Source organism: Poecilia reticulata, linkage group LG23 (genome assembly GCF_000633615.1).
Source record: "Poecilia reticulata strain Guanapo linkage group LG23, Guppy_female_1.0+MT, whole genome shotgun sequence".
Taxonomy (NCBI): Eukaryota; Metazoa; Chordata; class Actinopteri; order Cyprinodontiformes; family Poeciliidae; genus Poecilia; species Poecilia reticulata.
This window is the reverse complement of record NC_024353.1, coordinates 13,658,982-13,683,263: the sequence shown is the minus strand read 5'-3', so window position 1 is coordinate 13,683,263 and position 24,282 is coordinate 13,658,982. Positions and strand designations below refer to the sequence as shown.

Sequence of the window (24,282 nt, the reverse complement as noted above, 5' to 3'; positions counted from 1 at the left end):
ATAAACGCGCCAAGGTCTCCCCACAACTAAGATCGCTGTGTCCGATTCCTCTTTTCTGCACGGATCACATCCCATCTTCACTCACAAATAAAACAACGCAGAGTTCATAGGGTGTCTTCCACCAGCGGCAGATCCAAAGAGGGAAAGCCTGGGTTACACATACGTATTAAAACTTTCACTGTCCTAACATGAGACAGATAATCTCTAAAAAAATAATCGATCTCCTCCTTGTTCTGCATAATTACTCCACTCAGTCAGAAACAGCCACTCAGAGCTAGCAGTAATCAGCTAGCCGCCATGCTATCAGGAAGTTTTCATTCAGTAACTCTGGATTGTTTATTGTAATGGAACCTGTATTTGCCTTTTGAATGTTAAGTTTTATACTTGAATTTTTTTGGCAATGTTGAGGTTTTATTTTGGCTCTTTGCATTATTTAGCCTCTTCAGAGCCTTCATATGTTATCAATCTGTTAAAGATAGTATTACCGATAACAGTACGATTTGCAGAATGCCTGTTTTGTTTAGTTTACTTCTTGGAAAAAGTTATTAAAAACAAGTTTTTGTCTAAATAAAGGTGAATTCATGGTTCCTTTTCCCCCCATTATGTAACCGGTAGTGTTTATGATAAAATAATAATAATTATGTGATCGGTATCGGTGATCAGCCCTCATGGGGTGATTGGTAGCAGTATCGGCAAGAAAAAACCTGATCGGCACATCTCTAATTTTCAAAGATTGTTTTTAGCAGTAAAAATTTAATGTTCCCACTCCCAGACCAAAAAACACATCCATATTTGCCCTGAACACTCCCCTATCTAAATGGTTCGTTCCTGCTTGTAGCGCTTGAGAGTGACGCTGTTAGCAGCAGACAGTAGGAAACAAGAACAATTGTGGCAGTTACTATACTATGCTGAGAAGTCTGGATTGCTTTATGTGTATTTTGCAAGTTGCTTTTGACTGTTGCTCATGGGGAGACATTTCAGTAATCTAAAACTAATAGAAAATATTTAAGCAACCTACTTGCACACTGGATGTGGACTGTTGGATGTTAAATTTATGAGCAGTAAATATTGTGCAAATATCAGTGTTGAACCAAAGAAAGCAAGGCATTTGCAAGCCTTTAAAATTGTGACGCTTTTTATGGGTCAAATAGACTCAAAAAACTTTAACAGCAGTTGCACAGGGGGGCCCAGACCAATATTTTGTCAGGGGCCCACAATTCCTGGCGGTGCCCCTGATGACAACAATGCTATCACTAACAACAAACTAACCCATGTTATTTCTATGAGCTTAGATCTCATGGTAAATAATTTATTTAGCTTCTGTAAAACCCAAATTCATGCTGGAGTTATACATTAATGTTGAGTCCTTGTAGGACGCTAGATTCAGATCCAATGTAGGTCAACCATTCACAGCGATCTACAGAAACCCTGTGTTTGTGTCTGGCCACAAATATAATTCATGGCCAGACACAAACCATGTTGAGGAATAGTAACAGCTCACTGTGACTGCATGACTGGGTAGGATATATTTAATTAATTTAGCTTTTTTTTTTTTTTTTTTTTACATGAAAGTCCCATTGAATAAACATTTTCTGTCTGTGACTCAGCACTGAATTAGCTGCTAACGACATTAGCAGCTAACATTAGTAGTCTGAGGCAGTGTTGTGGTCAAGACCACCTAACCCGAGACCAAGACAGGACCAAGTCCAGAGCGTATCAAAACCAAGACAAGACCAAGACCGAGGGAAGTTGAGACTGAGTCAAGACCAAGACCAGCTACAGGACATGATAAAATGGTGAAATATGATCAAAATTGCTTCTCAAATTGATCTGAAAGATCCATATTCCCATAAAAACACCTAGATATTAAATACTTAATCAATTTTACCAATATTAAAATGAAGTGCTTCCATCTTTGTGCTACAATCCGCGGTGGTCTCGTGCCATCCCTAAAAAGATAATGCCCTGGGTGTTTGCCCATATTGCTCATGTCAGAAACCATCACTGTCTGCACCATTAAACATAGCAATTGAGGCAATGCCCAGACAGTAAATAACTATGAACACTGACCAAGGAGCAACAAAGAAGTAACCAAGCACTAAGCCAGTCCTCAAGGGCCGCTGTCCTGCAGTTTTTATATGTGCCACAGGTACAAAACACTGGAATGAAATGGCTTAATTACCTCTTTCTTGTGTAGATACGTTTTCCAGAGCCTTGCTAATGACCTAATTATTCTATTCAGGTGTGGTGCAGCAGAGGCAGATCTAAAAGTTGCAGGGCAGCGGCCCTCCAGGACTGGAGTTTGACACCTGTGCACTAGGCGCTCACCGTAACTGTTTTCACCCTTTCTCCCGCTACATGAAGCCAGGTAGTCTGACACCATGGCACACATTACAGCTGCCAACTTGAACGAAAACAATCATAGAGCAATGTGCATGCTCTGTGTCCTCTTTCGTTCTTGTGTTTTATTTATTTGTTAATTAAAAAAATATCAATGTACATGATTAAATAAAATAATGATAGCTACTGCAGTGTACGCAGAGTATTACAAGAACAAAGAACAGCTCTCAGTGACACTCCAGTCCTATTTTCTAAGAGCTGTTCAGAAGAATCGGACTGTTACTGAATGTCATATCACTATATTGCAGACTTTGACACTGCGTGCGTTGTCCCATATACGCGACAAGTCAGTCAACACCTCCGCACAATAATTAAGTGCAATGAGTTCCCATCACTAATGCTTATGTGTCTCTATACAGCTAGCTTTGCTAACATCACGTCAACGGAGCTTACCTTTCTTTGAGCTTCTTTTCTAAGTGACAAAAAGCGTTAGACATAGTCCCCACCATCTGTGAAAGCGAATCGCTGCTGAGTTAGCTGTAGCCATCGGATTTCTTATGATTTATGCAGCGCTATTCCATTACTGACGACAGACATCTTCTGCCGCTCAGAGAAAACCACTGCGCATGTCTTGGAGCGCCGCGTGCGAGTGAAAGTTGGAGAAGGGGAGGGAGGAGTAACAGAAACACGTAATTGCTTGGATTTTAATGGGTGCGTTTTGCATCCACTGAAAACAATAATGTTAATAAATAAACTGGACAGTATGCTGTACGTTTAGTGATATTTTCACAGTTGTGGTCTTGAAAAAAAATTCCGAGTCCTCAGCGCCCGAGACCGAGACAAGACCGAGACCAAATGCGGTCGAGACCGAGACGAGACCATCAAAAAATGGTCTCGAGATCAAGACCGATCGAGTACTACAACACTGGTCTGAGGACTACCCAGCTAGGGTGTAAAAATAGTATATTTTACCTTGTCTTTCTAAGTAACTGTCCAATAAAATACATGAAAATACAATTTAAAGATGCGATTGTCTGTTAGAAAGTGGGTGCTGCGAACTCTGGCATTATTAGTTTTCACACCGCCTGTTTTTAGCTATAGATTGTTGACCACTTTTTCCTCTTTTGTTTGGTAAGTTTATTAAAATGAACTCCTTTGTGACCAACTACTGTTGAAACACGAAAATAATAATTAGCTTTCTATTAGAATGATTGGAACAACCGTACAGGACACAGACTTTAGGCATTTTGATGCTGGATCAACAGAAACAAATGGCGTTTCAGACGTTTCAGATGACGTTGGTGCTACGTCATCTGAAACCGATTAATATTTTTGGGGGTTTAGTAAAAATATAATAATGATGCCAAGAGACATATGGCACAAATGGGAATAATCTTGTAATTCCTTCCCTTTCTCGTGGATTAATTTTATTAAAGGGACCACCATCACATTGTTTTCTACACGTTTTAAGGTAGACCAAACTGAAATTTTTTAATTTTTCAAAAAAATTATACTGTCATGTTGGTTGATTGTGGATAAAAAATGCATAACAGTGGTGAGGTGGAATAGATGATGAAAAGGTATTTAAAGAAAATGATGAACAAAAAAAAAAACTTACAAAAAAATTCACACCGAGCTAGAGCAGAAAACAAACATAATCCAAACAAAAAATAACTTGATAACATAAGGAGATACGAGGTATAGGAAGCAATGGAGAAGGGAGGAACCAGCAAGGAGTTGGATACTGGGAGGTTGAATGCTGAACAAAAGACCTGGGCTGATAAACCAATAGATTGCAGGAAAGCAACCCAAAATGGTCGCCTTCCTGTACATTTTAGGCCATGCCTCCAAGAGACCTCCAAGGGTGGGGGAAGGTGTACTCAGAGAATTACCCTGGTTCCTGTAGAGCAGTCTTTCTCAAACTATGGTACCCGGACCACTGGTGGTCTGCGGGCCACTGGTCCGCGAGTGCATGTAAACAACCTTTTATTTGCTGAGAGGTGAGCTCAAAGTGCGACGCTACAGCTAGCTTACCAAAGGATTGTGTTAAAAATAATTATGGAAAACTGGCTTAAAACCTGGTTACTCAAAAGAAAAGTTGCAACAGTTGACTACTTATAATATCAGAGTAAGCTAAGTCATAGCTGCTGAGTGTTGATGTGTTGTTCACCATCAATTGGATTCCTTTGAATGGTTAGCAGTAGGAATCACTCCAGTTAGTCAGAACTGTTTGTTTTTTGTGACGTCCTTGAAACCTAAAAGCATGATTCTCTGCTTTTAGGTTAACAGCTATTGTTGTTTTTATTTAATTAAAAAATATTATAGAAATACAATAAAGAAATACAGTGGATAGAAAAGGGTAAATTATTTTTATATTTAATGATGCAGAAAAGGATTTTTTCTTTCTGTAACACAAGCCTATTTTTCTTTAATTGTGCTTCTAAATCACAAATAGCCCTAAATGTTATTAATGTAACACTTGGCAGTAAAGGGCAACGTCTTTTTGTATTGCCATGTGTTGACATCATTGGAAAGCTTACACCCCACACTTTCAGAATCTGTAAATAAATCAAAATCCCCGAGTAGACATGTTCATGGCTTTGTCATGGCCAGTCAAATTTACCAAACAGCACCACTCTTCTCATTAGGATGAACAAAGAAAGCAACAATACGTGAGTCAAGATACTAATATTTTCATTTCCGGGTTGCAAGATGTGTTATCGCTGGGGCAATTTAAGGTTAAGTGGTCCATGACTGTTTGCTAAATGGGTTAAGTGGTCCTCAGCCTGAAAAAACATGAGAAACACTGCTGTAGAAGAACAGCAACTTAATGTTAACATTCTAATGATTAAGACACAGCATTTAGTCCCACTTATCCATCAGGAAGTCTGACTGTTTGTTTTAATCTTCATTAAAACTATGTAGATATCTATCACTACAGGAATAACTGTTGAATCAGTTCCATTCATCCATTCTGTGATCTCAACAAAGGTTCTAATTTGGATAACAGAAACAAACGGTATCCTAAATAAAGAATAAAAATATGAACGGTTTCATGAAAAAAAACTTTCACTCTTTCATATAGGTATTGTAGAAACTCATTCAAACACAAGCAGCACAACAAAGCAACTCAACTTGCTTGGATAAAATTTCACTTATCATCGGTACTAAACTTAATCTCTGCCCTAAATTGTGCATCTTAGGAATTTTTCCCCACTCAAACTCGAATAAGCAAGGTTGACCAAAAGGCCATAATTTACTGTTTGGTGCAGGCCAAATATAGTATAGCCAGGTCCTGGAAATCTATAACCGAACCCCTGCTAAATACTTGGATGTCTACATTAACAAGCTCTCTTGCCTTGGAAAAACTCACCTTTATCTGTTATCTTCATGTTAATTCCAAAAGTACTCACTTGCTCGAAAAATGTACAAAACAAATCTCTTGGACTAAGTCTCAACATACATCCCTGAGATAAACTCAAAGTACTCTGTCTCACTGCAATCAACTTATGTTTGTCACCCTGAAGGTTTAAGTTGTTCATGTATTTTCTTTTGGTTTTGCTTGGTGTTTTGTGAGTTACTTGTCTGTGTCTCTTTTGAAATATAAAATACAATAAACAGATTTTTGGAAACTTGCTCAACTGTTTCTCTGAGCAAAAGGCTCAACTGTTAATCATGGAAGTAAAACCAAAGGAAGAAATCAAAGTGCTTCCTCCTTTTTCTTTGACTTTTGCTTCTCTATGAGGAGGATGTTGTTGCCGTGTGTGTAGTTCTGCACACACGGCAACAGCAGGGCTAGCAGCGTCCATCTGGCATACATTTACAGAATAGACAAGAGCAATAAAAACCCACTGAGAACGCCCTGTGGACTCTGCACAAAAGCAAACGCTTGACTTTACATCCAAAACAGAAGTCATCAGAGGCTGCTTCTATAATAGCATATAAAGAGGACAGGTGTCACCTAAAAGGCCCATACGTATGTGAATATTTAGAGCCAAAGAAAACATTACGTAGCAAAGTAAAAAGCATTAACATAAAGGGAAACTTCCATTTACATTTGAAAACTCTTCTTAAATTTCAAACTTTCTTCCAAGAGTTTTGTCAGTTAGCATAATTAAGCTAACTAAAAAGGTAACACTGCTGGTTACATATTTCCTCTGCAACCATATTTGGAAGTTAGACATGTAAAAATAAAGGAAGATATTCATACCTTTACATTTTGATTCAAGAAATTCCTATGGCTTATTTTTCAGAGTTTGGGTGGCATGTTCTTAACTATAGCTATGTTCCATTCAGCTGTCATGTAAATTTAAGCAAACTTGTAAAATGTCACAAAAAAATAAAAGAAAATATGATTTAGGCGTATTTTCATCATCTGGTTGGGAGGGAATTGTTCATGTTGGCATTAACTTCAGACTGATTTACTAATAGATTTTTGTAGTTATTTAAAATAGCGCTAATTCACACTACATATTACTGTAATTGCAACAGCCTGCATGGATGCAACATTTGAGAAGCTACCATATATCAGTTGCTATGCATTATGAAGTTGCTAGCCTATAAGCTCTTTCACTTAAAGTGTGTTCACGGGATTTGGGTACCTTATCATACACCTGACCATGCACTCTAGAGAGAAATAAATCAGTACCCCACTTATTCTACTTTTCTAGACTTGGTTGTTTCATTCCAGACATTTTTAGAAATTCAAATACTTAATTACCAAGAGAAATTAACTGACATTTTTTAAGTCAAAGGGCAAGAATTAATTTGTTCACAATTTAAAAATAGAAGCAGGATGGCACAAAATGACAATGTAGAGAAGAAACCAAAATTCGAGATGAAGGGCACTTAATGGTTGAGTCAAACTCCAGTGCACAGCTTAAAGAAAATGTTGTGGTACATTCACATGGCATTGTAAAAGATTAAAATGTGTCCAAGAGCTACCAAAGCAGAGAGAAGGTGGGAACAGCTTTACAGCAACCCATCTGTTCTGTTATGGAGAGCCATTTCAGCCAAAATTAAATAAATAAATGGGTGAAATAAATAAAAAAATTAGTAAAATAAATCAAAAAATGAAGAAAATGAGTGAAATAAATAAAACATTTGTTAAATAAATGACTTAGCTTTTTCATTAACCCAATTTTTCATTTATTTTTCATATCAATTTCTCAATTTCTTTTCCATTTATCTATTTTTTATTTATCCCTTTATCCATATTTCATTAATCTATTTTTCATTTAACCACTTTTCAATTTCCCTTTTTCATTAAACCAATTTTTTCATTTATTTTTCAGATGATCAATTTCTCTTTTTCATTTACTATTTTTCATTTGTCCATTTTTCATTTATCCCTTCATCAATTTACCCATTTTTCATTAATCTATTTTTTAATTTAACCATTTTTCAATTTCCTTTTTCCATTAACACAATTTTCTATTTCCCAGTTTCATGAATCAATTTCTCATATATCCCTTTTTTATTTGCCCATTTTCTTTGATCTATTTTTCATTTAACAGTTTGAAAAAAAAATTATTTTCCCATTTTCCAATTTCCCTTAATCATTTTGTATTTCCTTATTTTCTTATTTATCACATTCTATTTCCCCAGAAAAACTTAGAAAAAAATAAATGCAAATGAGGAGAGGCATGCCATCAGGCTACAACTTCCCCAATTGGTTGGTTAGCGTCACACCCATACTATGCTTCAAGAAAGATGGCGACTTACTAACGGGTTATCAATTATCTGAAGCTCATTAACTTCATTAGAAAATAGGGTTATTATTCCTGACTTTATTTTTCGTGTGGCCGCTCAGACAGAACGTGTTTCAGTTGGCGGCTTTCATGGACTCAGAGCTTCACCGTCGGGGGTTTTTATAGTTTGGACGAAGCGGCCGCTGAAGTTGGCTTAYGATTGAAGGTTCGGGRCACCTTCGTAGCTACCAGCTGTGATCCAACTATAAGGAGCAACTTTACCGTACATCGTAAGTAAACTGCAATATCCAGAGGCAGCTCTATGGAGCATCGAGCTGAAAGAATGAGAGTGGCAGGCCTTGGAGATCTGCATCGGAGGCCATCTTTCAGACATGCACCGCTGCTGTCCGTCCAGGAGACTTCCGGTTGCCCAGACATTACACGGTAAGCTAGCGCTGATGTTTGTTTTCCAACTACGGTCATATTTAATCAATAGGGGTGCTCAATTACGATCGCGGAAGGTTTTGAGTTGATCTCTGCAGTAGGTGACAAACTGAACGCCGCCAGGATGTTGAAACCAGCACGTCCTCTGATCCAATACATCTTACTAAGGATACAATCAACAAAACCTGTTTAAGTTAATGGCGCAACAAAATAATCTCAGTAATTATTGTTTAAACAAGGTGTGTGCATTTTGGTACCATTACAAAAATAAAAAGGGACTGAAAGACCCTGATGAGCGGAGCAGAAGTTTAAATTGACTAATCAGCCACCTCTGTGTTCATGAGGAGATGCTTGTTAACCGAGAAATAAATATGAAGCCTGAAAACCTATCTTAACGGGCTGAATCCGTTGTGTTTTTAACTAATCTCTGCTGGGTTTGTTGGGCGCAGGCGGTTGCCACGGCAATGGTTGATCATTAAACGACAGTAGGTAGAAGTGGTTTAGTCGATCGCCGTTATTTTACCTTTGTAAACARACAACCTGAATACAGTGACCTTTAATGAGGGTACAGAATAGAGAATGGATAAAAGCTGAACTCATTCTACAATCTTTGCCTCTCTTGGTTACATCACTGAAGTGTGCCAAGTGTGGCCTACATGCATAAATGTATATGCATGGTAAAGTAAATATGACTATTAATTTAAGTAGTTCTTTGTGGATGTATAACCTATCCACCTTAGATTCCCTGTTTTTGGTCAACATATGTGCCTCAACATTTGGTTACTGTTCCTTAGAGGTGGACAGAGGACCCACAATTTATACTCCAGGAATAACWGTAGCACTTCAACATGTTTTTACTCAAAGTAAAAAGTAGCTGAATAAGAAATTAMACAAGAGTAAAGAAGCATTTGGTAAAAAGTGTATACAAGTACTGAGTAACTGATCAAGTTATCAATTATTTCATATCTAAAAAAAATTACACAATTAGAGGGCTGAAAATATAAAGTTCAGTGGAAATTTTGGTATTTTAAAGACAAAATGAAAAATTTGTTTAAATAATATTGATGCCTCATAATAAAATGACTTGAGTAAAAGTAAAAAGTTCAGCATAGTAAGAGTATTCCTAAAAGTTAATTTGAGTTTCAAAAAGTTACTCAACTGTATTTGAGTAAATGTAATTAGTCACTCCTAAACTCTGCCCTTCTGAGGGAACAGGAGAAGGAACTGTTAAGGGACTAAATTAATCTTGATATTAAACATTGTTTCAATTAACAAGTGAATCATAAATAACACCCAGAACATATTATGTTAATTCAAGGGTGAAGAAACAGAGTGACTGTGGAGATTCTGGCTGAGAGGGACCACGGCTGACACGGCAAACAGTGAGGAGAACCGCCTGCACTGTGAGCAGCACCAGAACTCCTGATGGATCTCCTTCAGGCAGAAGCAGAGAGATGGCCGACCTGCACAGAGAAGAGTTCACCCAAATATCTGAGGAAAAATGAATGCTGGTGCTCAAACAGAGCAGCCTCTTTTCTTAAACCCAACACACACAGGGTGTTGTGGCCCTGATTAAAAACCTGCTAACTTCAATTTAACTGAAACACAGAACATCCAGAAATATGATGAACTTCAGCTATAGAGTGAAAATAACAGAATGAGATGAAAAGATTTGTCTATATCACTCTTGTTATATAGGACATTAACATTTTACATTTTAAAGTGTCTGTTCCAGAGCACCTGATACAAACGATAGCATTAGCTCATCCATCAGACATTTATTGAGGACAGGTGTGACAGAAGGAAACACCTGAAACATGCAGGGCAGACGACCTGTGGACTGACTGGTTAAACTATTTCACTGACACTTCAGATTTCCAATTGAAGGCGTCCGTAAGTGAACACAATCTTTATTCAATAAACCAAGCTGTGTAAAATAACTGTTAGGGTTGCTATTAAGAACCCAATATATCATGTTTGTTCATTTCTACGTTGTCGTACATACAAGGTACTCCACTCACTGTTTAGCTTCATGTTGAAGAATCTTTAGTGTAATGAAACCAAAAAATAAAACGGGTCCAAAACTTTAAATCTGTATTGTATTTTTGTAGCTTTGTTCTATTAAGATCGCTTCGTTTATTTTAAGCCACAAACAAACGATCCATTTTATTGTCTCAGGGAAGTGAAAACATGAGATTTGATTAAATTAGAACTTCACAGATTAGAAGGAACGCAGATTTCATAATAATCAAACATTTTGTTTATTCAAAACGGTAAAATACAGACGGTTCTTGTATATCAATGCTATAAGAACAGCCACATTTTTTAAAATGAATGCGTCACCATTGCATTTGGCTGGGTGTTCCTGCTCCAGAAAGGTGAAGGTCTCTGGTCATCCTGAAGCTGTGAGCCCACTGGGAGTCTGAAGGGAAACACTGAGACCAGAGGCCTGCAGGATGGTCTGCATCTGAAGACATACATAAGGGAAACATTAATCAATGTGCTGTGCCAAAAAGCTGTACTTTTGACCTGGTGGCGATAACCTGCTGGCCTCAAGTTTGATTGCAAACTTGAGGCCAGCAGGTGTCAGTCAGTTATGGTAGATCTGAACTTTGGTTTGATGACCTAAATATGAGAAACTTCAGACTGACAGTAGTTAGGTTAAAGCCACATCTTGTGAAGTTGGTATATTTTTCCTCCAACAGGATCCAGAGGAATCGCAACAAACCAGAAGTTGGACTAGAATTYATTTCAATGTCATTTGTGAATGTCAGCTTCTCATTTTCAACGGTGGAGCTTTAAAAGTTGACAGGTTATTTTGGAGAGAGTTTTAACGCATCAATATTTCCACTAACTAAATGGCATGTTTGATACAGGAAAAGCCTCTCAGACTCAAAGCAAGATGCCAGAGCTCACAAAACTTAAAAAAAATATTAATTTAATTTCACATAATTATCACGGTAGAAGTCATTTGTTTGTTACTTAATGAAATATAGTTGCAGACGAACGAGGTAGTTAGTCCAAGTTAGTCGTTTATTGAACGTTCATAGACTACAGCAGCTGTGATGCATCCCAGCAAAGGTAAACAAAGGTAAAACAATGGTGATCGACTCTCAACCTCTCCTAACTTTTTAATGTCATTTAATCAACCTGTTGCCGTGGCAACCACTTGCGCCCCACAAACCCAGCAGAGATTAGTTAAAAACACAAAGGATTCAGTTTATTAGGATATCAGGTTTTCAGGCTTCATATTTACTGCTCTGCTCATCAGGATCTACGAGTCTCTTTATTTTTGTAATGGTACCGAAATGCACACACAGAAATGCACACACCTTGTTTAAACAATAATTACTGAGATTATTACTTTTGTTGGGCCATTAATTTGAACACGTTTTGTTGATTTTATCCTTAATAAGATGTATTGGATCAGAGGACGTGTTGGTCTCAACATCCTGGCGGCGTTCAGTTTGTCACCTACTGCCAAGATCAACTCAAAACCTTCCGCGATAGTAATTGAGCACCCCTATTGATTAAATATGACTGTAGTTGGAAAACAAACATCAACGGTAGCTTACCGTGTAACGTCTGGGCAACCGGAGGACTCCTGGACGGACAGCAGCGGTGCATTTCTGAAAGATGGCCTCCGACGAAGATCTCCAAGGCATGCCACCCCTCATTCTTTCAGCTCGATGCTCCATAGAGCTGCCTCTGGATATTGCAGTTCACTTACGATGTACAGTAAAGTTGCTCCTTATAGTTGGATCACAGCTGGTAGCTACGAAGGTGCCCCGAACCTTCAATCGTAAGCCAACTTCAGCGGCCGCTTCGTTCAAACTATAAAAACTCCCGACGGTGAAGCTCTGAGTCCATGAGAGCCGCCAGCTGAAACACGTACTGTCTGAGCGGCCACACGAAAAATAAAGTCAGGAGTAATAACACTATTTTCTAATGACGTTAATGAGCTTCAGCTAATTGATAACCCGTTAGTAGGTCGCCATCTTTCTTGAAGCAAAGTACGGTGACGCTTACCAACCAATTGGGGAAGTTGTAGCCTGATGACGAGCCTCTCCTCATTTGCATTTATTTTTTTTCTAAATTTTGCGGGGAAATAGAATGTGATAAATAAGAAAATAAGGAAATACTAAATGATTAAGGGAAATTGGAAAATTAAAATGTTTCAAACAAATGTTAAATGAAAAATAGATCAAAGAAAATGGGTAAATAAAAAGGGATATTTGAGCAATTGATTAATGAAACTGGGAAATAGAAAAGCGGGTTAATGGAAAAAGGAAATTGAAATATGGTTAAATTAAACAATAGATTAATGAAAAATGGGTAAATAGATAAAGGGATAAATGAAAAATGGACAAATGAAAAATAAATGAAAAAGAAATTGACAACCTGAAAAATAAATGAAAAAATTGGGTTAATGAAAAAGGGAAATTGAAAAGTGGTTCAATGAAAAGTAGATTAATGAAAAATTGGTAAATGGATAAAGGGCTAAATAAAAAAGAAATTGATCATATGAAAAATAAATAAATGAAAAATTGGGTTAATGAAAGCTAAATTAAAAAAATGGTTAAATGAAATATAGATTAATGAAAAATGGTTAAATGAAAAATTGATCTTTTGAAAAATAAATAAATGAAAAATTGGGTTAGTGAAAAAACTAAATTATTTATTTAGCAATTTTTTTATTTCACTCATTTTCTTCATTTTTTTATTTATTTTACTCACTTTCTATTTATTTCACCCATTTATTTATTCATTTAATTTTGGCTGAAATGGCTCTCCATATTCTATGGCATCACTCAGACACATCAGGTTTGTTTTGCTCCTTCTGCTCCATGTACTATTGTTTATGTAGCAGGAGTGAAATTGTTTCCGATCTGAATGATTATCTTGTATAAATACCTACAATTTAAATTTAGGATTACATTTTTAAAAGATAATTAATAATGATTAATAATGCTGAGGGGTTTTTGGGAAGTAAGTAAACATTTAGTGTGGGAGACTTCAGAGTGGCCTGATTTGTCTGTTTACCTTATTACCAGGATTGATTACACTTCAAAAAACTGCCCAAATAATAATATGAGGAAAGGGTTGGGGGGAGTTTCCCCTAATCATTTATAGCAGTAGTAACACAAATCTTCCTAATATGAGATTTAATTTAACAAGTAGTGTTTAAGTAACATATTTGGTTGCATTATTTGTGGGTTGGAACATCAGTGTTATTTGTGCCTCTGATGAGTACAAAAAACATAATAAAAAAGACATTCTGTATGTTGAGTGATCAACATCTGAAACATATTACAACTGCTAATATATTCATTTACACTGAAGTTTAAATAACTGTAATTTGATTACAATAATATAATCATGACAATTTTCATACAGTCCAAATACACATGGTTAGACAATTCAGTTTGAGAGAGTGCACATCTTGGCCCCATTTCAGAGAGCAGGGTTAACAAGCCTTGAGTAGAAGGCAGATACTCTGAATAAACCTACCCAGCTCTGCAGTTTTCAGTTTCAGAACAGGATATATCAACTGGACCTGGATAAAGGCTAGGGGGGCGGTGGGCTGAAAAAGGTTGAGAAACACTGATTTAGACAAAAACTTGTTTTTAATAACTTTTTCCAAGAAGAAAACTAAACAAAACAGGGATTCTGCAAATTGTACTGCTATTGGTAATACTATCTTCAACAGACTGAAAACATATGAAGGCTCTGAAGAGGTTAAATAATGCAAAGAGTCAAAATAAAACCTCTCAACATTGCCAAAAAATTCAAGTATAAAACTTAACATTCAAAGGCAAATACAGGATCCATTACAATAAACAATCCTGAGTTACTGAATGAAAACTTCCTGATAGCATGACGGCTAGCTGATTACTGCTAGTTCTGATTGGCTGTTTCTGACTGAGCGGAGTAATTATGCAGAACAGGGAGGAGATCGATTATTTTTTCAGAGATTATCTGTCTCATGTTAGGACAGCGAAAGTTTTAATACGTATGTAAAATGTATTTTTTTAAGTTAGATGCTGCAGCTTTAAGCAGAGGTTCGGTGTGAGAGTCACTACCAGGTGGAGCATAAGCGACGCTCCGTCTGTGAAATATTACTACCTGTAATATTTCTACCAGCGTCTTACATTGCAGCTCAAAGACTTAAATAATTTTGCGGGTTTTTTGTTTAGCTTTCTGACAGTCATGCTAATCCAGGTGAGTGTTTGTAGCTGTGCGCTGCTTTACCTGCTATCTGATCGCTCCATGTCTTTTTAACTGCAGTGAGCCTCGATATAGCCAAACTCCGTCAAGTATGGCACTGTTTATATGTCATATTAGATTCGTATTGTTGATGCATTTTGACGTGCTTCACCCCACGTGCTTCAATTTTCTGACACAACACGCAAACTTCCCCTTTCACTCAATGCGTTATAGTTCCACAACGCTTAGGATTTGTTGCTGCGCGTTTTGCACAGATTGAAGGAAAGAGGAGACCAGCTGCACAGGCAAGCTGCGAAATGAGATGCAGGTGATCGGTTTGTGTGATCGGCAACAAGACAGTGATCGGCGATCACCGAATATACTTTTTCACGGAAATCGGCCCATTATGATCGTGGCCGATTGATCGGCACACCTCTAATTCAAATCTATATTAAAATATAGATTATATTAAAATTCCTAAAGTATGCTCGTTTTCTTTTGTTAGTTCTTAAAAAACAAAAACCCAAATTAGCAGGTAAGACATAAAAATAGAAAAGAAAAACACAAAAACCATAAATTGGTATCAAACAGAAATAAAAAAACTGGTGCACCTCTTGTAATAATCTGTCAAATCCATATGCAATAGCTGGCCAAAAAAGGGATATGGATCAAAATAATTTAAAACAGAGTAATACTTACCTTCACTCCATTACCAGTTTTAGAAAATAATATACAATAAATGTGAAAATTAGGAAACATTTACATTAATCTTCACAATTAGATACTAATGACACACAGTACATGTATTATTATTGTTAGACATACCCAGTAGTACATAAGTAAAAAAATATATACGTTTAGATTATCAACATGGAGGTCCATGGAATGACAATGGGGGTACAATTTGGTGCACTAACTTGGTGGTACATAACATATTACATACAGTAATGTTTCTGTGCAGTGAATGACAAAAATTTGCATTTACCTTTCAGGATATTTTGTGACCAGAGAGGGTGCCACTTTAACTATAGGTTTAAATAAAACCAATAAATGAGCAGAGGTTCAGTCAAACTAAATGTAAAATCAGGTTGCTTAGCCTCTGGCATGAAATGCACATCAACTGACTTGCTGTAGGAGCTCAGATTTCTGTTTACTTCAAACCAAGTGAGGCACCGGTAGCAGACAGCACCAGATGAAAATCAATGAATCCCAATCTCAACACAATAATCCGAAATCAATCCCGCGGGATGAACTTTCGCTTGAGCAAGCCAATGTTTACTTTATTCCAGTACATGATCAAGAAAAACTGAGTTCGTTCTGGCCTCAACAGAGTCGGACCGTGTGCAAAAACACCACAAAACAAACGTCTCCCTATTGGTTTTCACATTAGGGGCTATACACCAAAGAAAAAAAGTAAAACCATTATGGTCTGAATCACTGCAATAGGAAAATCTACCACACTCAACAGCAGCAACTTTACTAGTCCAACAAAGCTTAGCTATTATGTTATGTTACATATCAACAATTGATCTCAACACCTGAAGACTTTTCAAGAAAATCTAACCTACTGGACAATATTATATCAGCCTATTAACAATATTAATGCCCTTAATAAGGCGAATAATCAAGCTCGTCTTAACTAGTTCCTCATTCTTCTGATTAGCATGTAAGCTACTGACTGTTGAGCAAAGTTAGCAAACTTAGCTTCCGAACTTATATTCAACTTTGTCGTTACCGTAGCAGTCTAGCATTCGTTTGTTAACTACGTTAAATGAAGACGTTTATGTACAGACTTACCTTTGGCTGAAAGTGTTGTCCCTTTAAACTTGTGTTTAAACTTTAGTGGGTTTTATCGATAAGCAGTGTTCTAGGTCACAAGCTATCTAGCTAATTGTTAGGTAGCAGAACTGGCTAGCATTCGTTAGCCTGTAAGTGGTTTGTTTTGAAAATGGTTCAGTCTGAAACAGCACAGAGCTAACATGAACTAGATCAACTTAGCTAACGTTAGTCAAATATAGATTTGGAATTAATTAAATCCTCAACTTCTACGCATTAATAGCTCCTTTGCATTAACAGTAATACGTATCATTGCATATGTACAAGGTATGATTTGGACTCACGCATAAAGATATTCAACGCGCGGCTAAGTTTAGCAAGCAAGGCAGGAAAAACTCAAGTCATAAATTTCGAATCAAAATGGCGACGTGGTCATGACGAGGGCGCGCGGCAGACGGGAACGTGCATTGAGTATACACTAGTGGCGAGTCTGGTTTCTGAGACTTATGAAGAGAATATATTTATATACCAACACATATCCAATCACTGTATGATAGCGATAGTAAATATTAGAGTTCAGGTGGAAATCCAGATTCAGAACTTATATACAATGTAAAAAATCCAATATGAAAATAACTGTTGAGAAATGTGTTCCTAATGTGTTTCACCGAAAAGGCCATCAAAGAAAATTTTTCTGATTAAGTGGGATAAGAAATAAAATAACTTATTCCGTGGGATTATCTTATCCCTCCTAAGGTTTCCTCAGATATGTTATGCCTAAAATTATTTTTTTAAATCTATGAAAAAATGCTACTTTTATAAAGAAATATTTTTTCAGTGGAAAAGTTTTCTTAAATCTTTTATTACATCAATGAAAATTTCATTTTAAAAACCTCAGTGAAATGTGACAGGATACAAATCAATTTGGAAACTAAAGAAACAATAAGCCTAAAGTTACAGAAGCTGTGTAATTTGCAGCTCATGTACTCTTCATGACTGTCGAGATGCCAGCTTCAAACGGGGACCACCATATCAGAATGTGGTCTACAAATTAAATTAAATGTTCTTCTATTCTCAGGCAAGAAGGTGAAGGAGTTTGTTCCTATGACAGCATTGATTTACTCTACTCAAGAAACTTAAGTGAAATGCTTTTCTGAAGTTTGCCTTACTAATGAAAACTATTGTCAAAACAAATATAGAGATACAAAGAACCAAACAATTGCAACAGAAAGTTCTATTGTCAGTGATGGAGCAGTTTTCTCCGGTTTGTGGACATGCTGACTCATGTCCACAAACTCTGTCCCTGATACATGATAGAACCCCAGGTTAGGGGGCGGGGGTTGAGTGGGTAGGTGCTCATGGGAAATGTAATTTATTTTCTTGAGCTGCTTGCTGTAGTAGCTCTTGAGATCACAGAGCTCCTCACCTGCAGCTTCAGATATGACTGAAACCTAGGAGAGAGAGTTGGACAGTCTGTATCTTTGAAAATTCCATGATTCTCTGAGGTTTTCACATTGTTTTCTTCTTGCCCTCCAAGAGCCAGCTGAGTTTGACTTGGAAACAGATTTAATTTGGTCTTTGAGATTTGGTCCATCACTTGCATTCACATTAATTTCTACAGGACAGGAGGACATGAATGGCCTCATCTTATCCATCTGTGAGCAGGCTGCTTTTGTGCTCCCTCTAGCTGTCTGGATTGTTTTAGCTCTTGTTTCCTGAGCTTCTGTTTTTTTTTGTGAGGGACATCTGTTCATAATGGCAGGGGGATCAGGGCTGATACAGACCTCTTCTTCACTGACTTGTCCGATTTGTCCTGTATCAGTGGAATATAGAAAAATAGCAATAAAAAAGGGTTAAATATGAAAAAAGCATAAAAGAAAAATAAAATACAGATTACTTTCATTCAATTTTCTAAAGCATCAAGCAGCAACAGTAGATTTCACAAGTGTAGTTACTGAGCACATACTGACCAGTTATATAATAATGGGATGAAATGTTAGTGACATATGAGGTATGTTACAGGAAATAAATATTGGGCTTGGATGATGACTGATAAGTTGGAATGAGAAAAATTCTTTTACATTTATAATTCCTAAATTTAATGATTAATTTATTTTCAAAATTCCCAGTACTTATTGAAATATTTGCTTCCTTCAACTTCACCATTATGTCCGGTTCTGTCCTATTGAAATGTTGGATGGATGGAAAGCCCTGGGGCACTGTCGCATATTATTCCGGTGTTCCACCTGTTGTTGTTTTTTTTTAACAGGTGTTCAAACTTCTTATGCTATCCATTAATCTGTCCTACCTTGTGGTAATGTGCATGCGCACATAGATGCCATGTCACATACTGCTTACTCAGCATATTTCTTATCCATACATTCTACCTGTGGAAGTTTTGTTTTGTCCATTTTATTTCGTAGAAGATTAAGGTAGGCTTATTTTATTTATATCTGGCTTTATAATCGTGTCCTTGTACTTGCTGCATCATAGTTTAATTTCAGAATCCCATCTGCCACTTGGTAGGTATAAACTTGGATCATTTTCTTACAAAGCTGGAAATTGTCTGGAATGTTTCTAGCCTGCTGTGTGAAAGAACTGCCTACCAGAGAAGCTAGAATGACCTGAGCTTTGCTGTCTGATCCTCAATTATTTAAAATAGTTTTGGGTCTGATGAAAAGATGTGAGAATATCCAGGTCAAATCAATTTGTTGTATATTTGGTAAGTGTGCACCAATAAATCAGCCCTGATTTCCTTCATTTTGGGAGATTGATTAGAAACTGATCCTATCCACCAGTCTTGCCTGCCAACACAAAAGTCTGAAAATCAGCCACTGTGCTCTTATACTCTGCCATGAGAGAAACTAAGAGAACCCCCACTAGGTCATGTCTGTACATGTGCAGTTAATACTCTCCCCACTGTTGCAAAATTAGCGGTTTTTCAGAAAAGTCATTGATATTGGCCAAAATCAAAATTGACAGGTCAGGCTTATTAAAGATAGACAATTAGTCAGGAAACTACAATCATGACAACACTAATTTTTGGTAGACTGCCCCCAGTGTCTATACTGCTAAGAGGAATTCTAAAGCTTACCATAATGTCTTAATTTGTCCATACAATGGAAACATGTCCAGGCCTAATGAGTTTAGGTTGGACACTTAAAAAGGAATTACAATTTAGCACCTATTTCCAGTGGATGGTTGTCAGTTTTCTCTATGTATTGTCCAAGCCTGCTGGTGAAAATTATTTTACTGATTTAACCTGTTAAAATTAGTTAAGAAGTACCTTCATACCAAACCAACCTCCAACATTCAGTTTCAAACATCAAGCACAATCAGGGTGCTGCTATGCCAATAGCAGCAGAAGAGAACACAGTATAGAATGATGGACTGTACTTTATTGACTTGTCTTCTGGGTTTGTAGGGGTTGAGGGGACTAGGAAAGCCTTGTCTTGACTTTCTTGGACACATGGGAGTCTCCAGAGCTTTGAACTGATCTCTTTTCCTCTTTGGATTTTCCCTTGCCAGTTGCAGGTTTTACCTGTAAGTCATTAACAACAGTCTTTATTTGGGATGGTCCATAGCTACAGAGAGTGAACCAAAAGAACACCGCAAGAACACCATGTTCTTATTTTTAATGACAGACTCCATCCAGCTCCAGAAGTTTACATACACCTAATGCTAAGACACATACACTGTCTCAAGTTAAATAAGACCAAACCCCTTGTAAGGTCAGACAGAATTATCAGAATTGTTTCTATTTGCTAGATGTATTTCTACTATTTAATTGCCATAATAATATGAGAACGTGTATATCAGAGGTTTGTTTAATTATGTCTACAAAATCAGAAGTTTGCATACATGTCCTCAGTTTTTGGTAGCATTACATTTGAACTGCATGATTTGGATCAAACATTGTGGTTTTCCTTCCTCAAACTTTTCTCAACACTTTACTGGAATTCTAGACCATTCCTCTTTTCTACATGATGCCAATCTATGTTATGAAGTGCACCAGTTACTCCTGCAGCAACAATATGATACTTCCACACCCATATTTCACAGTTAGGATCTTACAACCAAACCCGTTTCCCCCCCTTTTACACATTTGCAAACTGCAAACTGGCTTTTTATGTTTCTTTTGAAGTACTGGCTTCCTTCTTGCCAAGTGGTCTTTCAGCCTATATTGGTGTAGGACATGTTTCACTGTGAATAATGGCTGTCTGATCAGCTTCAGCAGCATCTTCACAAGGTCTTTGGTCTTTGTTCTGGGGTCAATTTACACATTTGGACTAAAACACACTTATCTCTGGGACACAAAACCTGTGATTTGAACAGATTTTGGATTCTGACATATTTTTTTCTATCTACATTTGACAAGAGAAGTTAGGTGTTGAGAAACAAAGGTGGGTGTGTCTTTATTCTGCGTATGCAAACTTCTGGTTTCAACCTGGATAAACAGGTATTGGATAATTTCTTGTTGAACTAGAGATTATTATTAAACACCTTTTCTTTCCTACTAGCAGTAAATACATGTATACACCACAATTACTTATGATTAATTCGGTTAAAAAATAGGATAAGACTCAAAAGGACATTTTTATGAGATGATCAGTTTTCTTTAACAAGTTAATGAACTGAAACGTAACAATAAGCAAGGTTATTACTACAAGCAGGTCTTTAGAAATAAAAAATACATTCATTACTCACTTACCTCTTTAAATATTGCAAAATGTGCAGAAACATTTTAAAACGATAAATGGAAAACACATCAGTCAGAGAAGAAGAAACAAGATTTAAAGAACAGAAATATGAAAGAAAACATTGAAATTAATACAGATGCTAAAGTAAATATTTAAGAGTAGAAGCAACAGATGAACTGCTCTGTGATATTATTAACAAGCTGGAAGAAAAAGGCTTTAACCTGCTTCATTCATTTTATGAGAAAGTATCCAGATCATGTTAATGTCTGCGCTTACAATATCTCTAGTCTACTGACTCTAATCCCTTTATCCTTGGCTCATTAGGCTAGACACTATGGGACACATTTAGTTTCCATGTGTAACTTTAAGAATCCTCTGTCCTTAAAAATGATATAAAACAAGAAATATTGCCAGAAAATGTTATGATCTATCAACATTATATTAAAGAGACTAACATGAAAGTGTTACGCAAATAAGGGCTGGGTAATAAAGTGTAGTGTTGTGTATAATAGGTACAGCTATAAATTAATAAAATACAATTTCCACTACAGGGACAGTATCAGTAGAATCAGGTGGCAATGGAGGCCACCAAATTATTTTCTGAATAAATAAATAAATAAATAAATAAATAAATAAATAAATAAATAAATAAATAAATAAATAAATAAACAGACATCCTGTCTAACAGGAAGTATAATGTAAGGCTGAGAAAAGTCACTTCTAAGTGTCAAAAAACCAGCACTGAATACCCCAAGGCTGTCACCTTTCCCCTTTACTCTTCTCATCAACATCTGCACCATCAGCCAAGCTCCTGAAAGTGGTGAAAAACACCACCCTTGTTGGACTTATCGCTGAGGCAGTTAAGTCCATCTATGTGGGAGGATGCTAATAAGACGATGGAGATAGTTGGAGACTTCAGGAAGAGTCCCACCTTCCCCCATCATTTTGTGTGACCTCCTGTAGCAACTGAAAAAAAATTCAACCTTCTAAAGACAATGATACACTTCAATTGAGTCCATCCTCACCTCCTCCATCACAAGTCCTTAGCCACTGCTAACGACAGAAACAGACAACAGCAGATGTTCTATGCTAAGGAGGTGTTTAGCAGCAATCGGCCTTCTCTGCAAAACCTGTACGTCTCCCGGATACAGAAGCAGTATTTCATATAGCTTGGTTGGTTTGAGATAATGTTGCCCTTCCTTTTTCTTGGTAGTGACCAACCCGCCTGCAATTTGTGGATTGCTGGTTCCATCCCAAGTCAACCTGCCTCTGTGTCCTTGGGGAAGACATTTCACCCTTCACTTTGCCTGCTGGTGGTGGTTAGAGGGCCCGATGGCAAAGGTGCATGGCAGCCTCGCTTCTTTCAGACTGCCACAGGGCAGCTGTGGCTACTATCCAGTAGCTTGCCACAATCAGTATGAGTGCATCCATCAATGACTTAATAAAGCCCTACACAAGTACAAGCCATTTACAATTTATCATTTGAACTGGTTTCCATTATCCACAGATTTTCATTCTGCTGGAAAGCAGAAATGGTTGAGTGTGAAAATTGCAGTAGATCAGAAGATTAGCCTGATCTACTGCCATGCACAACCCTGCCATGTCCAAAGTAAATTAAATCCTTTCCTCTTCTATTTTGATGAGTTCAGTTCAAGTCTAATTTTAACAAGCCACCTACCCCATTTGACATTGACACGCAGGGCCAGATTTACAAGGATGTGGATATGGGGGTACAAATTCCAGTACATTAATGCATAGTTCTGTATAGCAGGGGGTGTGAATAGAGCCAATAACTCCTTGTTATTCCCCCCCCCCCCCCAAGTCCACTAGAACTTCTTACATTTTCAAATACTTGAATATTATCTATATTAGTAAAAATGCCAAAATATTAATACAACTCACCTGATAATGGCACCAAGAAAATTCATAGTATATAAACTGCAGTTTTGAAACTGTGCTAGCTTAATAAGAGTGGCGCTCTTTCAGTTTTGATTTGTACAATTTGAAATACTTGTGTTTTCTGGAAAGTGATGAAAAAGGGCAATATGTGAGGGTGGGAGAGTAATGTGTTAATCTAAGTGTCAGACGTACTTGTACACTTGAGAGGTAACTGGCCCATTTCTAATCTTACAGATCTTGGCAGCCTTCTAAAACAGCCTTGTTGCCCAGCCTGAATAAAGGAATGTTTTCTGAAACTTCATCCACACCAAATTTTATGAGAAGTGACAATAACGTTTCAGACCCTGGAGGATGGGAGAACTTTCAAAGAATTTATAGTTAACCTTAAAACTCCCTTTTTACTTAAAGACAACAAGCCTGTTAAACTAAACACTCACCACAGAAGGTCCGTCTCCAGCTGGCCACATGTTCATGTTGATTGTGTGAGTCTCCTTCTTTAGCAGAGGAGCTTTGCGGCCGAGTTTCATATAGAAGTAGGTGGTATATGGGGTGAAGCTGTAATCCTCTCTAAGTTCAACACAGAAGCCAACAGAGCTGTTTTTATAAATGGCTGAAATGGAAGTTGGAGTCTTATTGCGACCAACTAGTCCTGAACATTGCAGTGCAACATGGGCAGCTTGACCAGCTCACAACTGATAGGCTAACGTGGCTTAAAGAGGGGTCATCTTTTCAAAAAATTCTAGTAAGTTGGAACTAGAAGTCTAGTTGAATGAGCAGCTGTAATTAAGAAATGGAAATGAAATTATTCCCATTTCATTAAAATCTTTTTATACATTACATTGTTAATCTTACAACATTAATTATTATCATTTTATTGCTTTAGCCTGAATACTTCAAAATTTAACCTCTGCCTTCAAAATGAAGAGTAAACAGGTTTAAAACTTTTAGAGGCAGCAAAAAAAAAAAAAACTCAAATTGAGACAAAAAAAAAACAATGCAGCAAATTTAGTCTTCTTCCCAGTTATTGACCAGGTCAAGTAGAAAAAAATAATTCTACTTTAACATTTTTATTACTTTTTTATAAGATGGACCATTTGGGACTAGCTTTTAAAATAAGCCCTCATTATTCAGAGTTATTAATTATTAGACTAATCAAGGCTGTAATAACTTCAAACCAGATACTCTACTGTGCAACTTATCTTTGAAAAGAAAAAAAAATTATATAT

The 24,282-nt window shown here is 37.0% G+C and overlaps 2 protein-coding genes across 3 annotated transcripts in view; both read right to left on the bottom strand.

The window, feature by feature from the left end:
* The window catches only part of ppp6r2a (protein phosphatase 6, regulatory subunit 2a), a 64,213-nt gene extending 47,321 nt beyond the window's left edge, over positions 1-16,892 (bottom strand). The window contains exon 1 of one of the 2 annotated variants that reach the window (XM_008401192.2): positions 16,479-16,892. The gene's annotated coding sequence lies outside the window, so the exon portion shown is untranslated. The remainder of the gene's footprint in view (positions 1-16,478) is intronic. The other variant, XM_008401193.2, reaches the window with a different exon arrangement.
* Positions 16,893-17,299: 407 nt separating this feature from the next.
* The window catches only part of recql (RecQ helicase-like), a 29,404-nt gene continuing 22,421 nt past the window's right edge, over positions 17,300-24,282 (bottom strand). Inside the window, exons 15-17 of the mRNA XM_008401194.2 lie at positions 23,494-23,623; positions 19,854-19,998; positions 17,300-18,270 (exon numbers count right to left, since the gene is read on the bottom strand). Of these exons, the coding sequence (XP_008399416.1) occupies positions 19,894-19,998; positions 23,494-23,623 (235 nt within the window). The 3' untranslated portion in view covers positions 17,300-18,270; positions 19,854-19,893. The remainder of the gene's footprint in view (positions 18,271-19,853; positions 19,999-23,493; positions 23,624-24,282) is intronic.